Consider the following 18,941-nt stretch of genomic DNA (forward strand, 5'->3'; position numbering starts at 1 on the left):
TGGTATTTGTGTATCTGAACAAATCTAAACACAGAGAAGGTATAGTAAAAATACATTATTACAATCTTATGGAACCACTGCTGAATATGTGGTCTATTGTTGACCGAAACATCATGTGGCCTGTGACTGTAGGTAGTTAGCTATCTTCAGTTTCAAGGTTATCTTTTCTTAATTAGCAAAGAAAAGAAAGGGATAAGTTCTGGTCTATCAAATATTCTTGGGGTCTGGGTTTTATCATGTGCAAATGTAGAGTTGGGACTAAATGATATCTAAATTATATAAATTAGAATATTATGTTAGATGCTACACGTGGATGCCTAATTTCAAAGAATAAGCATATTTCTTATCCTAAGGCAAAGGCAATGGGGTAGAATAGTGAAAAAAAATTTTTTTTGAGCATAAAAGACTACAAATAAGTTTCTTAGAGCAACCTGACCTAACATGGGCTATAGAGAGCAGGAATGATCTGTTAAGAAGAAAAATCTACCACTTACCCATAAAAGCAGGTCAGCTTGAAAATGCTTTAAGGTAACTTTCCTACCTATATGAGGCATAAGTGCAGAAGGCAGGCATCGAATAGGAAAATGACAAAATCCATGTAACACTATGCTGAACATCATTTAATCTTTCTTTGATGATTCAAAAGTGACTCCAAAATCTTCAAGTGCTTTAGGAATCAACTCAGAATCTATCTTAATCGTTGGAGGAATGATTCATTGGCACAATGCTAGGTAAGCCAGCTTATGCTATGGTTAAACAGAATTTTTAAAAAAACATTTTTCATAAATAATCACTGACTAGGAGTTCTGGTTTTAGAACTGGCTTTGCCACAAATTAATTGTGCGAACTTGGGCAAATCACTTCCTTTTGTAATACAAATCAGCAGAAAGAAGCACAACGTAACTGCAGAAAAACTTTGTTCAGAAACTTTATGAAATGAATGTTCCTTTCTACTTGGCTGAGAGCATATAATTCATTGAAATGATTCAGTCATGATCAGTCTGCCAAGCAATTTGCCGAAAAAGTACACTGTGAGAAAGAGGGCAAAATTGCCAACTTGCTTGTCTCCAGTAAGAACATTTTCCACAATGATCCCATAAAACATGCTAATCTAACAAATGGCTGTCTTTATAACTCAAACACTTGATGTAACAGGAAATGCACAAAGGAGATTACACATTTTTAAAGTATGGGGGAAAAATTGAAATACCTAATGCACTTCAAAGTCACAGACAGCTGCCAAGATGCGGAGAGATCACTAAGTGAAGAAAGAGCCCAACTAATAGCATATAAATTGTTGCTCCTTGGCTATTGCTCTTGTCCATAGATTTTAAAGCCCTAGAATTAAAGGCTAATGTTGTTGAAATTACACAACATTTCCCAAATATTCAATCTTCAATAACTGCTCTGAATGAAGTAGAAGAGTCAAGCAACCTTTCCCAAAAGATGGGCAATGGGACAATGTCATGAGCTATTTTTAACGCAATCATAAGAACTGGCCTGAAAGATGATGATCTGTTGTAGCAATATAGTGCGACTGTGGAATCCACATTTCATTGAGAGAAGAACTTAAGGCCCAATTTCAACCTAACACATGTGTACAATACTATAACATCTGATCCTGGTAAGGGTACACAGCTGGTAGGAGGGAAGCTGGCAGGGTCTTGGGGAAACATTTATCATAAGCAGTGGTGTGTTGGAGTTGGCCCAGACAGGCTTCTGGGAGCCAACTGTTAATGTTTCTCCCCAACTCGGCATTCCAGGACTTCACACTGGTAGCTTGAAATTGGCCATGGTGGGAGTACTGATATCACACAAGTAAGAAAACACTACAAAATCAGGACTCTTCCCACCTCACAAGAGCTGGTTGTTAAACATTTATCAGCACACCGCTGATTATAAACCTTAAAATGTTCAAACTTTTTTTTTTTGACAGTTTCATTCGGTTGCCCGGATAGAGTGCAGTGGCACAATCACAGTTCACTGCAGACTCAAATTCCTGGGTTCAAGGAATCCTCCTGCCTCAGCCTTCAGAGTATCTTGGACTACAAGTGTGTGCCACCACACCTAGCTAATTTTTAAATTTTTTTGTAGAGACAGAGTCCTGCTATGTTGCCTATGCTGGTCTTGAACTCCTGGTCTCAAGCAACCCTCTTACCTCAGTCCCCCAGAGTGCTGGGATTATAGGCCTCATGAGCCACCACGCCCAGCCTCAAACTCTGTAACACAGTAATTCTACATCTACACATCTTTTCTATAGAAATAATTAAAAATACAGGGGATAAGGAGAGGAAAAAGAGAGAGGAAAAATTTGATGCACAAAGCAGTCCCAATAGTGAAGAAATTATGAGAAATCTAAAAGTCAAAACCTTGGCAAAAATACTCTCATACATCCATTCAAAAGGATGCTGTGAATATAACACTATTATGCTAAAATGCTACAATAAAACAAAATACTGTACAATCTTAGTTTTAAAAAATACACAAGATTAGAAGAAGTATACAAAAAGTCTGTATATTAAAAAAATTTGAAAACGTAAAATAATAGCTGAAAACCTTTGTGACATTTTAAAAACAGAGAGATACAGCTGGAAATAAAACTAATGAATGGAACCTCACCTAGTACAGTTCATTTATTTGCCAGTATTCCCAAAATGGTCCGAAAATGGTCACAAAGCATTTTTCAAACTGCAGGTGGTGAGCTATTTGCAATTCTTAAATAATTTGCTGGGTCACGACTAGAATTTTTCAAAAAGATAAAACAGAATAAAGGAAAGCACTATTTTGCAAAAGTCTTGTTTGTTGTATGTGTGTATGTGTGCACAAAGACATATTGGGTTATAACAGGTATTTTTTAACTATAAGTGACAAAGAACTCTAGCACTAAGCAATCACAGTAAGAACTATACATCACCCAAGAAGTGAGATGAAACCAATCACAGTCACATTTGCTTTTGAGCTTTCATTTAAAGATCGTACCATTAGTGAACTGGTATAACTTTCTTGGATGTCCCAGGGGCTGCTGAACTGGCAACCCTGCCAATCTCAGGAGAGACTTCTCTTGTGCCTTCCTTTGGTAAAGGCAGAGTGGGCTGTGTGACTCGGGACCTTAAAACTCCATTTTTATGGAATAGCTGGAAACTGGGGTTAATCCAAAGAAAATATTCCTTTGAAAATGAAAACTGAAAAACATTCTAAGAAAATACAGTGGGAACAATTAGAACATGTGAGTGAAACTTAATGACTCTTAGTTCTCCCAGCCACCTACAAGGAAGGGGGTGTTGTTACTGTATGCTTATACACACTAAGGAAACTAAGGCTCAGAGGATTCAGCCCATTAAGCTGTTGGGAACTGAAGTCTAGCCTTCCTACTCTACCCCAACACACTGTGAGCTGAGCAGAAAAAAATACCTGCTTCCTTTTTCACTACAGGAAGCATTCTGACTGTAGGAAGTAAGATCATTCACATGTGAAGAGGCTTTCATTCCCTAGTCTCTTTTCTATTCTCCTCATCTGTAAAATGCAGACAACACTACTCACTTTGCAGGGCGTGTAAGGATAAGTGATAGCATGTATGAGTGACCAGCTGCATGCTGGGCACACGGTCAAAACTGAGACCATGGCAGTCCCTGCTGTCGATGGCTGGCAATGTGTCCTCTTCAGGGGCAGGTACCCACTCTCTCATAGGCAGCCAAGGCTTCACACACAAGTGAACAGTACCTCCACATGCAAAGCTCCTACTCTGAATTGGAACAAAGAGGACTCATTCACCTCCTGACCTTAACAATCCACAGGCTCCCTGCTAGGCAGGCTAACTCCTGTCTTTTCCTTAATCTTCCTCCAAGCCAGGGCCTCCGAGAGTCTCAGTGCTCTGTGCATCTCTGACAATAGATGCAGAACTGCATGTAGATGTGTATTTTTCTGGGGTGAGGATCCACTGCTTCCAAAACCTTCTGAGACATTATGCATTTGCACCCTACTCCAAATTAAGAACCCCTGCTCTGAATCAGCCACACAGATCATATACCTCCCCTGTATTCTGTCTCCTGTCACTCCAGTAACCATGTGTGTAACTCATTAGACATAAATTGAGGTGTGCAGACAATTTGGGAAAGCCTTTGTAAACCACATGGCCTTAACCAGACAATAGAATGCTCACATCCAAGAGAACACCTACAATGAACTAATACTAAGAGCTACCCTCTACTCACTGAAGGCCTACTGTGTGCCAGACACTGACCAGGTGCTTCTCATGAGCAATCTCCAGTCTTCACAACTCATTTATGCATGAATTCATCCTTCCATTGCATTTTACACACCAGGCATTCTGCTATGGGATGCAGACACAATGGTGGGAAATCAAAGATAGGGTACCTGTCCTGGTGGAGCTTACATTTAAATGGGAGAAAAATATATTAATCAAAGATCACTCAAGAAAACGTAAAATTATGGACCAGGTGTGGTGGCTCATGCCTGTAATCCCAGCACTTTGGGAGGCTGAGGTGGGTGGATCACCTGAGGTCAGGAGTTGAGACTGGCGTGGCCATCATGGCGAAACCCCGTCTCTACTAAAAATAAAACAATGAGCCAGGTGTGGTGGCATATGCCTGTAATCCCAGTTACTCGGGAGGCTGAGGCAGGAGAATCACTTGGACCCTGGAGGCGGTGGTTGCAGTGAGCCAAGATCGTTGCACTCCAGCCTGGGCAACAAAGAATGAAACTCCATCTCAAAAAAAAAGAAAGAAAGAAAAGAAAAGAAGAAAAAAGAAGGGATACACAGTGATATGAGAGCTTGCAACAGAAGGAATACACCTTTTTATAGAGGTCAAGGAAGGGTTTCCTTGAAAGAGTGGGCACTTAACAGAGCAAAGGGGAGGTCGGGGGAAGGAAAGATAGAAGTGGAGAAAGGAGAGAGAAGAGAGTTCCAGGCAAAAGGTGCATGCAAAAGCCCTGTGGCAGGGAACGTGGAATGACTTGGGGCTGGATGCCCACAGGGGCCAGGCCACACAGACTCTTGTAGGCCATATGAAAGAATTTAGCCCCTATTCTTAGAGCACAGGGAAGAAGACATTCAGGTGTTTCATTATGATAGGGACATGATCAGATCTGCTTTTCTAAAGAAAACTGTGGGGATGATGTGGGAATGAACTGGAGAGGCCCAGAGTAGATACAAGGAGGCTTGTTAGGAAGCTACTGCAGTATAGCAGAGATTGAGGTGGTGGCAGAAGGGCTGAGAGACGTTCAGGACATGAAATCCACAAGACACAGGGGTGGTAGCGGGAAGACAGCTGTCCGGTAGGATGACCAGATTTCTGGCTCGTGTGACTGGATAGAGGCAGCATCATTCTGAGCCAGTGAAGCCAGAAAAGGACCAGCCTTGGGACAAAGATTATAAGGTGCAGAAGGAGGCAAGCAGGCAGCTGGATAGTGTGGCCCGGGGTCCAGAGGGAGGTTCAGGCTAGTGGGAGAAACTGAATTACTTGGGAGGAAATGGTTTCTGGCGTTGCAGGCACAATGAGATAACCCAGAAGAGAAACAGGTGGAAGAGAGAAACTCAGAGGGATTCCAATATTTCTCCATCCTACACATGAGGACACAGGGCTCAAAGAGAAGCAGTGACTTTTTAGGGAACAAAGTGCTGGTGGGAGGAGGAGGGGGCAGAATCGAGTAAAACATGAAGCCAGAGCACAAGTGCAGGAATTCATACTGAAAAGAATGCCTATTTTTGAAAAAAGAGGGTGAAAACCTTCAAGGAAATGTCGTGGCTCAAAGGGAAACTGGCATTATGCTAAAGAGAGTGAATGAGGTTAATGCAATAAAAGCAAGAACCACTGAAAATGATGTCTAGAAATTATTTCTCTAGGGTTCGACCCTGCCCCCGGCAAAAGCCTTCTTTAATTTTCATACCAGTTCACAATTCTGTCTCTCTCCTCTCAGCATTCTTGCATCATGTGTCTCTTAAGTGTCCAGCATTGCACTAAATGTTGAGGATGCAGAGTGGGGACAAACAAGATTCAGTGCTAAAGTTGCTGACAGGCTGGGGATATGGGGCAGGCAGAAAAGTGAATCAACAATTACTTTGGAGACCAGTCAGTGCTAGCAGGGAGGCTGCTACCAGAACACAGAAGAGAGACATGAAATGGTGCAATCAGCCAGCCAGTGCATCCTGGGATGATGAATCAGAAGGGTAGGTGAGGCAGCTGCCAGGTGACAGAAGGGAGACAGAGAGATACCTGAAGGCAGAGAGATGGGGGGAAAGCATGTGGCATTTGGAGGACACAGGGGTAGCCAGAGCACAGGATGTATCTTGGGAAATATAAAATGAGGCTAGTGATGGACAGGAACCAGAACGGAACAGACCTCAAATGCCAAGCTAAGTAGTTTCAACGTTATCCTGAAGTCAACAGGAACCTTAGAAGGGTTTTAAGTAGAAGAGTTATATGATCAAATTTACACGTTAGAAAATGCACTTGGGCCAGGCGCGGTGGCTCAAGCCTGTAATCCCAGCACTTTGGGAGGCCGAGACGGGCGGATCACGAGGTCAGGAGATCGAGATCATCCTGGCTAACACGGTGAAACCCCGTTTCTACTAAAAAGTACAAAAAACTAGCTGGGCGAGGTGGCGGGCGCTTGTAGTACCAGCTACTCGGGAGGCTGAGGCAGGAGAATGGCGTAAACCCGGGAGGCGGAGCTTGCAGTGAGCTGAGATCCGGCCACTGCACTCCAGCCTGGGCGACAGAGCGAGACTCTGTCTCAAAAAAAAAAAAGAAAATACACTTGGACAGCAGTGCGGAGGAGAGACAGGAACATTCAGGGCCACAGGTAGGAAGGGCGGCATGAAGGCTATAAAACTCCCATGAGGCCGAAACGCTCTAAGGCTTCTGGTGATCTTTTCTAGAATAAGATAAGGCATAGATGACCAACCAAAGTACCACGTGTATCAATATTTTGAACTTATCTTCCATTACTTGAATTTCTACTGAACTTTCCACAGGTCAATGTCTCCTCTCCTCTAGAAGACTTTGGGTTGTGTGAGAACAAGTACAATTGTGTCTCAAAATTTCTGGCCCATAAGGAGGTGTTCATCACATGTGCTGAGTAATTCCAGGCTTTCCTGAGATATAACTGTAACCAAGTGAAGGACAATGTGCCTGAACCCGACAAGCAGACAGGCAGTTAGACTCAGGGACAGGGCACTGGTGAATCCCCCAGAGCACTTCAGAGGAGACCCCAGAGATCTGCTGTCTTTCAAAATATGCTGCTGTTGAAACATAAAGGAAGTGGAAACATTGAGCATCTACCATGTGCTCGGCATTTTATTCACATTATCATGTTTAATCCTCACAAAAGGAGGTGGCAATACCACCATTTAACAGATAAACTAATACAAAGAAAAGTTATGCAGTTTCCCCAAGGTCAAGGGAATGGTATAAAGGGCATCGGCTTGTGGCCGGGCACAGTGGCTCACGCCTGTAATCCCAACACTTTGGGAGGCCAAGGCGGGTGGATCACGAGGTCAGGAGTTTGAGAGTAGCCCGGCCAATATGGTGAAACCCCATCACTACTAAAAATACAAACATTAGCTGGGCATGATGGTGCACACCTGTAGTCCCAGCTGCTTGGGAGGCTGAGGCAGGAGAATCGCTTGAAGCTGGGAAGCGGAGGTTGCAGTGAGCCGAGATCGTGCCACTGCACTCCAGCCTTGGTGACAGAGCAAGACTCTGCCTCAACAACAACAACAACAACAAAAAGAAAGGGCATAGGCTTCGTAATCAGACAATGTGGTCGTGTGACTTTGAGTCTCAAACAGAAAATGCAGATACTAATTAACTAACCACAGTTAGTAACTAACACTTGTTCCACAGAGTTATTATAGAAAGAGCAAGTATGTGGAAGTCCCTTTTAAATTAATTTTAAAGCATTGTTCAAACTGTTATTTTCGTAGAGCTGTACTTTGGGGAGGACCACTTATTTACCACATATAACCTGACTTACAGTCACTTCCAAACACAGGCCATTTAATCCTGCCTGCTATGACAACAGGACTTCACACTAGATGGGACTTTAAGCTATTAATGGTCTTACTGCTATACTAATTTAGCTGTGGTTCTGTGAAATCACCTGGGGGAAAGAATTTTAATAAAAATTCAATCTTCAGTCCTCAATTTAAAAAGCTTCCTCTAGGCCAGGCGCGGTAGCTCACGTCTGTAATCCCAGCACTTTGGGAGGCCAAGGTGGGCGGATCACAAAGCCAGGAGATAGAGACCATCCTGGCTAACACGGTGAAACCCCATCTCTACTAAAAATACAAGGAAAAAAAAAAAGGGCTTCCTCTGAAAAATAAAATGTAAATGTAGTTGATTTTAAAATGTGCTTTAAAATAAAAAAGTCATCCTAAGTTCAGGCTAAAGAATAACCAGACCGTCAGTTAAAGGCTTCCCTTTTTTCAGCTCTGATATATTCACATGGCTATGGAGATGATTCTATTTGATTTCAGAACTTCCTAACACTCATAAATCTTTGTTATTTTTAATTCATAGTCTCCTGTATAGCTAAGACAACTTCCTATATATCTGATCACTTCTAAAAGACACTTACAGTACTCTTTCATTCATTCAAAAGAATTTTATTGAGGGCCTCAGACAAGTACTAGACACTATACGGAGACAAATTCATAAGACTTGGGCCCTGCCCTCTTGGAGCTTACAGTCTAATATGGCACAAAAAGAAATTTGTACAAGGTACTGGACCTGCAAATGAGGATCAGGGAATAAATGTAATGACTACAGATACGGATAGATCATATATGGCCACACCATGAAAATGCTTCACAGTGAAGATAGAATTTCAATAAGGACAGAGAGAATTTCTAGGGTTTTCATAAGTAGAATATGTTTTAGGAAGATGATACAACATGAGAAAAAGAAAGATACAAAAAAAGTTTTAGGTGTCTCTGATGGGAAGGGGATGGAGATTCTGGAGAAAAATAGATAAGATTAGCTGGAGCAATGCTTTATAAGGAAAATAGTGGAAGATAAGGTAGGAAAGGCAGCTTGGAGCCAGAAGGAAGACACTATTAGGCTCTTGGTCAATGAATGATATACTAAATGTGGGTAGTTCAAGGGAGATTCTTCTATAGTTCTGTTGTGCAAGATGGAAACAAGATTCTAAGTGTCCAGGAGTGTGATATGAGGGGCCTGAACTACAGGTAGTTCTGGGAATAAAAATTAAAACATAAGGGTAAAATACATCAGGAGGGAAAAAGGAAATAACTTTAGCACTAATAGAGAGTAAGGTATTGGCTGGGCGCAGTGGCTCATGCCTATAATCCCAGCACTTTGGGAGGCTGAGGTGGGTCACGCATTCAAGACCAGCCTGGCCAACATAGTGAAACCTCATCTCTACTGAAAATACAAAAAATTAGCCGGGTGTGGTGGCGGGCACCTACAGTCCCAGCTACTCGGGAGGTTGACCAGGAGAATCGCTTGAACCTGGGAGACGGAGGTTGCAGTGAGCCAAGTTTGCGGCACTGTGCTCCAGTCCGGGCGACGGTGCGAGACTCCGTCTCAAACAAACAAACAAAAAAAAGAGTAAGGTATCAAAATTACTCTGAGCTGTAGTAGAGCTAGAAAAACCTGGAGGAGCTGATTCGATAACTGCAGGGGTGGGAGAGGGTAGAGATAAGGAAATGTTCTTAACATCCTTTGAAAGCTAAGGAAATCTAAACAAGTTTGACTTTTGCAGTGGTCTCTTGTAACATGAACTTCAGATTTTTTTAAAAACTATATAATAAAATGATACTCAAAGTTTATCTGACCTTCATCCTTTGACCTTGGAAGAAATCACTGTAGTGTCTAAGCAAGGAAACCAGCACCGTGTTCTCATCATACTTGATTAAGAAGTAAGGAAGAGCTGTGACTCCTTCTGTTTGACAAAGATTATCATATGCACACTCTAATGCTTCAATCTGAAAACAGAAAACACATCGTTATTCTCTAGAAAAGTACATATCTAGTTCTGAGCTAAAAACTAACTCAAAATAAAAGGTACCTTAAAACCAGAAGACTGGAAATGACTGATCACACTCCTCTTACAGCAAACGAACATAGAAGTGCCTCCAAATAATACCACTTAGCTTTTATATAACGCTTTCCAGGTGCATGGTGGTGTGTGTCTTAGGAGCACAAAGGGACATTTTATGGTACAACATGGTGGTTCCCTAAGCTGTCAATCAGAGTTTTAGAGAGGTAACCAAACATTCTTTCTCTCCTATGATAATCCAACACGAATCTACCCCGATGAATTTTACCCTGAACCTTTCCATAATCTTCAACAGGTTTACTGAGACATGACTAACATACCATACAATTCACCCATTTATTACTTTTTGAGACAGGTGTCTTCCTTCTGGCTCCAAGCTGCCTTTCTTGCTCTGTCACCCAGGCAATTACAGCTCACTGCAGCCTCAACCTCCTGGGCTCAATCAATCCTCCTATCTCAGCCTCCTGAGTAGCTGGGACTATGGGCACATACCACCATGCCCGCTAACTTTTTTGTATTTTTTATAGAGAAGGAGTTTCACCATATTGCTCAGGCTGGTCTTGAACTCCTGAACTCAAGTGATTTGCTCACCTCTGCATTCCAAAGTGCTGGAATTACATTAGAGGTGTGAGCCACCGTGCCTGACCCAATTCACCCATTTAAAGTACATAATGCAATGTGTTGTTTTTTTTAGTGTGTTCACAGGGTTATGCAACCACCACAGAAATAATAATTATAGAACATTTTTGTCCTCAATAAAAGAAACCCCATACCTGCCAGCAGTCAATCCTCATCCAAAATCCTTTTTCCCCACTTATATTTCTTCTTGGGAAATTAGTTCCACAAAACCACAACCTTGGATTTGTACGAAATAAAAAAAAAAAAAAATTTTAATCAATAATGGCTGCTCCCTGAACAGCTCCAAGAAAGCTCCCTGAATGATGGCTTCAGTATCCAGGGCTTTAGTGATTGATGTGTTTCATGAATTCAAATCATCTTGACACATAATCTTTGCTTTAACAACAATCAGAATTCTCTAGTTTAGGGTCTCTGTTTTACCAGCCTGATTATTTTAACTGCTGTTCTGGGAACCATCTCTAATGACCTTATTATCTATCCCAAATGTCACTGACTAACTCTGCATGTACCGCTCCAGGTAGAAAAGCTTTGCAACTTGGTACCAGGGTCGGAGAATGCCTTCTGTTTTGTTTCAAAGACTTGTTCCCAGAGTATACTGCCTTATGTTTCCCCACATTGAAAATGAAGACCACATTTTGGTAAATTCTTTCGGTGTTTCAAAATATTCCTATAATTCCCCCTTACTGGCTTAGCATTTCACCAAATACCACTGAAAACCTGGAAAATTACTGTTCACTACATCTTCAAAATGACTTTATAGACCAGGCAGGGTGGCTCATGCCTGTAATTCCAGCACTTTGGGAGGTTGAGGTAGGTAGATTGCTTGAGCCCAGGAGTTGAAGACCAGCCTGGCCAACATGGCAAAACCCCATATCTGTTAAAAGACAAACATTAGCCAGGTGTGGTGGGATGCCTATAGTCCCAGGTGCTGAGGAGGCTGAGATGAGAGAATCACCTGAGCCTGAAAAGTTGAAGCTACAGTGAGCTATGATCGTGCCACTGCACTCCAGCCTGTGTAACGGGGGTGAGATCCAGTCTCAAAATATATATAAATATATATACAAAAAAATGACTTTACAAACATTTTCTAAATAAGTCTGCTCCTAGTACCACCTTTGGAGGATTTCAGGCACCACCTCTTCATCCAGAGAAGTACCTGTTTGTCTTTGGAAAGCACTAGATAACTACTCTTGCACATTCAACCCAATTTTTTGTGCATTTTGGTTATTTGTTGATACCTGTTTTAGTGAAAACCTTTGATCCAAACCCACTGGCCCCTGAATGAGAGGTAAACTCTCTGGAAGGCAGAGGGCAGGATAGCAAAACCAATAGTAGAAGTGGTACTTCTTTAGATCCTAGAATAAAAAATATAAATAGGTTATTAGAATAGCACCATTAGGTTAAGATGAAACGCATCTATTAATGTAGCTTCACAAGGCCAATTAAGATAGCAAAGCTGATGCAAACCAAGTATGTCCAGCTTGTCAAATATCCTCATCCCCAGCAGAACTCATGATCAAATAAAGGACTTTTTAATTCCCAAAATAGTCTCATATACCACCACTAATAAAATGATGACAAACACAATATACTTTTTTGGCCACTTGCTAACAGAAAATGTGCAATATGTAATTGTTATTATCATCATCATCCTTTAACCTACAAAACCCCCCTGGGAGGTAATTAATATTATCCCATTTTATAAACAGAAAACTGAATCTTACAAAGGGGTAAAAAACCTGAACAACAATAAAAAAGATGGCAAAGGGCAGAGAAGAGATCAGAACTCTGCTTCCAAAACTTAAGCTTTTTTCCATTGACCATACATACTCAATGTACTATCTACAGAAGCACAACTTCCAAATAGTTACCATTCTCTTCACAATCAAATAAAGTGCATGTTATTAAGGAAGCTGTGCTATTCACATACCTATGCATGCCTGAAATAATACAATATTGCTTTTGGAAATGCCTTAGTGGATTTAAGTCAACAACTATCAAGCCCTTGGTATGTATAAGGCAAAACATAAGACACTGACAATAAGATGACAATAAACCCCAGTCCCAGACACCAGGCAGCTCACTTTGTGGACGGAGCAGAGATAAAGTGAGTGCATGATTACAGCCACGGAGAGGCTCTAAGTAGTAAGCTGCATGGGTGAATAGAAGAGGTTACATCTTCACGGGTGTATCTGACCCATCCCCCACCAGGGTAGGTGACCCAGGGGAAAGGATTTGTGAGGCTGTCTTTGACTCTGTTCCCACTCACGCTAATGGCTCTTGCTTCAGAATTCCTACAGCTTTTGGGGCCTTAATTAAATTCATGGTAGTATTCCAGACATATGTGGGTATTTGGCAGCTTGCCTACAAGCCTGTGACCACTGAATATGAATGCAGTTTATGTGACTAATTAATATTTCTTCTTGAATCTTGCTAACAATTAAAATTGGATGGTTGTTAAATGACTTTTTATTGAGATATAATTCACATGCCATAAAATCCACCATGTTAAAGTATATAATTTAGTAGTTTCTTTTTAGTATAGTGATATGGTTGTATCATCCAGAATATTTTCATCACATCAAAAAGAAATCTCATACATATTAGCAGAGACTCCCCATTCCCCCTCCTCTCATCCCCTGGCAACCACTAATCTATTTTCTGTCTCTATGGATTTGCCTAGTGTGGACTTTTCATATAAATGAAATCATACTAGATGACTTTTAAAATGTAAATGTATATGTAAACATGTGTACAGATGAGAAAGTCTAATAATGGTAGTTATTAGACTTTATAACTACCATTATAATTCTCTAATTCTGCGGTCTCTAATTCTGCTATTCACTGATCAACTAAGAACAAATTCCCTCTTCACAATGGCAAAATGAACTGCAAAACTGAAATTAATGAACTGTCTAGTCCTATGAGTCCTAAAAACAGTAGAAGTAAAGCAAAAACACCTCCAGAGATTATTTTCTCTTCTTTGTACTTAAATGATTTGTCACAACTGATCTTTAGTAAAAGGTTAAACAATTCAAGATGAAGAACCTCACAAATTCTTTTTTTTTTGGAAATGGAGTCTTGCTCTGTCACACAGGCTGGAGTGCAGTTGCACGATCTCGGCTCACTGCAACCTCCACCTCCTGGGTTCAAGCAATTCTCTTGCCTCAGCCTCTCGAGTAGCTGGCCGCCACACCCAGCTACTTTTTTTTTAATTTTAGTAGATACGGGGTTTCACTATGTTGCCCAGGCTGGTCTAGAACTCCTGAGCTCAGGCAATCTGCCCACCTTGGCCTCCCAAAGTGCTAGGATTACAGGCATGAGCCACCGCACCCGGCCGGACCTCACAAATTCTAAGAAACTTTATCAGGTCATCTTCAAAAGCCAAAAGGCTTGCATTTCTTAGGATTCTTTTCAGGATACAAAGGACCTCCATTAAATTAAACATAAAGTCCTTAGTGTCTGAAGATTTTAAAAAATAGATACTTACCATTTTGTTTTAAGCCAGGCTAATAATGCTCAGTAAACAAGGCAACAAGACCAACACACATACTGACTCTAGCAAACCTTAAAACTTTAAGTAAGAGCTAATGTTATTTTTCTCATTAAATGCAAACTGTCAGCATGTTCTACTAATGAGAATTCTTGGTAAAGAAAGCGTACTGACGTTCAAGTAACTAGAAATCTTTAACTAGCAATACTTACAATTTACCCCAGTAAAGAACCTACAGGCCAGGCGTGGTGGCTCATGCCTGTAATCCCAGCACTTTGGGAGGCCGAGGCAGGCGGATCACAAGGTCAGGAGATCAAGACCATCCTGGCTAACACGGTGAAACCCTGTCTCTACTAAAAATATAAAAAATTAGCCGGGTGTGGTGGCGTGGGCCTGTAGTCCCAGCTACTCGAGAGGCTGAGGCAGGAGAATGGGGTGAACCCAGGAGGCGGAGCTTGCAGTAAGCTGAGATTGCACCACTGCACTCCAGCCTGAGAGACAGAGTGAGATTCCGTCTCAAAAAAAAAAAAAAAAAAAAAAACTACAGAATTACCCAAACGTATAGACAAATTATAAATGCCAAATTGAGCCAAGTATTCAGACAAAAAATTTAAACATTTTTCTCTCTCCTCCACTATTACATAGAAAGTATTGTAACTGTTAGAAAATGTGTTCCTTGTAGATAGCCACCCACTGGCCTTGTTTGATTGCTATCATACCCTCTTTTGCCTTGGGCAATAAATCAGAGGCCTCCCCTACATCTAGGAATCCAGGAGGAATGGTGGGAGGTCGGGGAAGAACTTGGCAAAAAATAAAAAGTGGGAAAGAGGATTAATATCCAAAGCTGATGACACTGTGGTGAAACAGCATACTTAATCCACAGCAACATTACAGTGTTTATACGCCCGCTCCAAAGAACTTACTTTAAAGAAGTAAAATGAGCAGGAAAAAAGACCAATATGGCTAATATTATATATTTTTCAATATGCCACAGTATTTTTTTGTTTGAGACAGGGTCTCACTCTGTTTTCCAGGCTGGAGTGCAGTGGTGCAATCATGGCTTGCTGCAGCCTCAATCTCTCAGGCTCAGATGATCCTCCCACCTCAGCTCCCCAGTAGCTGGAACCATAGGCAGGTGCCACCACACCTGGCTAATTTTTGTATTTTTTGTAGTGACAAGGTGTTGCCCAGGCTGGTCTCAAACTCTTGGCCTCAAGTGATCCACCTGCCTCAGCCTCCCAAAGTGCTGGTATTACAAGCATGAGCCACTGTGCGCAGACTAGCATTTTTAATAATAGTGAATATTAGAAACCACCTGAATATATAACAGGAATCTATGGAACATACATTTGACAGAATGTTATATAGTCAATATAATAATAAAGGATATAAATTAGTTTTATATACACAGATATATATATACATATCTGTGTGCTGTGTGTGTGCACTTGCATGTGTGTATAGCTGGTATCTGTGTGTTTGCATAGCTGGTATCTCTATAACCAACTCTTACCTTTTCCCTACTTTTCCCTCACCAAGGCCAGGTCCTTCCATCTACATTCTACCCCTTCTTCACTGGGCAGCACATGTTACCCTAATACGATTTCCTTTTCAAGGCTACCCTCAATGTTCATTTTAATTAGATTTCGCTTACAGAAAACATTTTTCTGACTTTAAAAAAACAAAAAACGAAAAAATCAACAAGCAATTTTGTGGTCAAGCTATGCAGTGTGATCTCCTCTAATCCAGAAGCCCCTTCCCTTTATTTCAATGGACCTCTGTAGGACGGTATTTAACAAAGGCGTTAGCAACAATGAAACAACATTCCCTGAACCTGACTGTATGATGCCCTGTTTTATATAAACTATGCAATTACTGCCAGTATGATCCATAGGGATGCATTACTGCCAGTATGATCCATAGAAGTGAATTAAGTCAGCATCGGTAATAGGTGCCAGCACTATCTGGCCACTAATCAAATGAGCGTTTCGTTAACAGCTATTATTCAAATAACAGAAGGTAGTAGCTTCAGAGAGAAGAGCACACTGTTCTGCGGGTACACTGGGCTGAGCCAGGGGATCTCACCAGCCTCGGTGCAACCGAGAGCCCATTTACTTACTGCAAATGTCAAGAGGAGGAACTTGTTGAGGAGTACAGGATTTTCAAGAGCAGCACCTGATTTTATGGATTCCCATATCTGCCAAAAGAAGAAAAGCGTCAAGGCAGGTTACCAGGCATCTCTGAGCTTCTCACTCCCAGGCGAAGTGTGGAGCTGAAAAGCACCAGGTTCTTCTTTCCTGCAGGCCCAGCACCACTTACCCCATACAATGAAGTGGGTTGTTACCTCACTCTGCCCACTTCACACTGCCTCTCTCCCAGCCACACTCCCTTCAACATCTAAGCCAAGTGAGGGAGTCCAGGCGCCTCCTCTCAGCAGATCTCAGCACAGAGGAGGCAACCAGGCCATTTTCATGTCTTCACAATCTCCTTCAGCAAATATTTATTTATTGTCTACTATATACCAGGCACATCAGGGTTACAGAAATAAAAGACACGGTCAGTCCCTACCCTCAAGACACTCGCAGTCTAGAGAGAGAGACCGGCATAAACGTATAACTTCACCGCCATGTAGGATTTGCTGTCACAGAAGTGGGTAGAATTTATGGGAGGAATTCTCTGCAGACTCAGCTGGGGAACTGGGAGGGTGAAGAGTCTGGGAGGGGCTCTCAAAGGAAGTACTGTAAAATACACATAGGGGTTTCTTGAAGCCTTGTTTGAGATTATCTTGCCCTGAGAGATGAAGAAAGAAGAGCAAACTTCATATTTATGTATACTCAGCAAGTACTGAAACTAGGAGCAAACGCTGGTGCTGGTCAGCAGCTGTGGATCACAAGATGTTTTTGTAGCTAAGATTCGTAGCTAAACTTGGTGTTACTAAGCAAGACCAAACAGTTGCACTAATAAGAATCATTCCCTAAGTATGGGTGGAAGAGGGAAATAAGTAAGCAGAAGTAAGTTCCTGCTACTGACATACTGGCCTTGGAGGAGCTGGACCACTGAAGAGAGGCTCCCAATTTCTGGTAAGCCGAGGGAGCATGGGGCAGGAGCTGCCAGGAGAATTCTGGGCCCCAGTTGAGGGGTGGGATATTCCTGTGGGGGTGGGGAACCTGCTTTTTTCCAAGATGATGAAGGCCTGACCCAACTCTTTGGAGACTTCCTTTTAAATGTGCAGCCAAAGCAGGAGGTCCAGGAGCAGTCAAGCCACAAGTCAAGAAAAACGACCATCCTCTCCTGAGTCACAGCTGCATCCATCCCAAGGGATGTGAGGGAAGCCTGCCTCAGGACCTGACCACTGCACCCACACCAACAAGATTCATGTCGTAATCAAGACTGGTATAAAGACTCCTTGATTAAAGCAGTTAGACAGGACTGGGATAAACTGCCCCCGCCTCCCATTTTAATTCCTCTCACTAACTCCAATGTAAAGGAAGCAAAGGAAAGACATTCCAGGCAGAGAAGATATTGTGTTCCCAAGGAGAGAGGACAGAACAGAAAGTAGGTGGAGGGAATTACATGTGATTTGCTATGACAGACTCAGAGAATGCAAAGGCAAGAGTGAGAGCTTAGAAAGGACAAGAGAAAAACAGGGCCAGGACACAGAGGCCTTGAAAATCAGATGCAGCAGATTAGATAAGTGAAGACACTGGAGAGACTACGTGATATCTCCTCTACCGCATGGTGCACAGGATTGACAAGCCTCTCCAAGGCACAATAAACAGAGTGCCCAGAGGCATTCAGCCACAGGAACACAACTCTCCGAGGTCTGGCTGCTTCCAAATGCTGGCTGGAGATGAGCAGCAAACTGATGACTTAACCTCTGCTCTGCCATGTTATTTCCGGCCTATCCCAGGTGAGAGCCTGGATGTCCTCTCCCTGACCTTCCTGCCAATACAGAAGGAGACAGCTGAAGTATTCTCTCTTGGGAAATACACCCAAGCCCACAAGTGTCTTTAAGTTCCTATCATATGCCAGTTTCTGCAGCAGACCCATGTGCCTGATCACAAACACTGCACCTGCCAGGACCACAGGAAATATGACACATACATCACGTTTTCCCAGCTAACCTCATTTGCTGCTTGTTCCAAAAGGAGCTTCTTATCTGCAGTCTTAAAAGACTCGAGTGTGTTGGTGTTATACAGTGTTCCAACAGCTGGGCAGCAACGGGCTGGGGTGGGAGCACTCCTAGATACAAGAGAAACACGGTTAGCCAGGCACAGCTGGGACTCAGAGAGCCAGAGAGAGACAAGTCAACCACTACTGTAGTGGGAGAAAAAGGGTATTGCTCTGTAGGGCAAACAGAAGATTAACTGTATGTTTTCTTGGAAAAGATGAATATCATCACTCAAGAACTAAAAAACAGGCAACTGTATAGGGAAAACCCATATATTCCCTGTACTCTAACCTATCAGGATGCTGTTCTTCCACTGTCCCCCAAAGAGAAATTCATTTCCTTTTTTTTCTTCTTTCCATCTTTAACCTGAGGGAAATATTGTTTGTTGAGCCAGGAACTATGCACAGTTTGAATTCTTATAACAGCTCTTTTCCCCATTTAAAGGTTTAAGCAACTTGCCTAAGGTCACATAATAGGCAGAGCTTGAATCTAAAACCAGAACTAGCTGAGCCCAAGGTACTGTGCTGTGCCTACGCCACCTCTCAGACCCTCCCAGGCTTCAAGGTCCTGCTCTAATCTCTCGTCTTCTGGAAAGCT

General features: G+C 42.2%; 1 protein-coding gene across 5 annotated transcripts in view; it reads right to left on the minus strand.

The window, feature by feature from the left end:
• Window positions 1-18,941, minus strand: part of ATG7 (autophagy related 7) — a 278,547-nt gene that overhangs the window by 230,697 nt on the left and 28,909 nt on the right. For 4 of the 5 annotated variants that reach the window (XM_025374538.1, XM_025374526.1, XM_025374523.1 and 1 more), the window contains exons 4-7: window positions 18,298-18,415; window positions 16,293-16,370; window positions 11,919-12,035; window positions 9,818-9,967 (exon numbers count right to left, since the gene is read on the minus strand). Coding sequence is in view for 4 of the 5 variants with exons in the window: in XM_025374526.1 (XP_025230311.1) it covers window positions 9,818-9,967; window positions 11,919-12,035; window positions 16,293-16,370; window positions 18,298-18,415 (463 nt within the window). In the remaining variant the exon portion in view is untranslated. The remainder of the gene's footprint in view (window positions 1-9,817; window positions 9,968-11,918; window positions 12,036-16,292; window positions 16,371-18,297; window positions 18,416-18,941) is intronic. The other variant, XM_025374532.1, reaches the window with a different exon arrangement.

The sequence above is a fragment of the Theropithecus gelada genome, chromosome 2 (assembly GCF_003255815.1).
Source record: "Theropithecus gelada isolate Dixy chromosome 2, Tgel_1.0, whole genome shotgun sequence".
In the NCBI taxonomy this organism is placed as follows: Eukaryota; Metazoa; Chordata; class Mammalia; order Primates; family Cercopithecidae; genus Theropithecus; species Theropithecus gelada.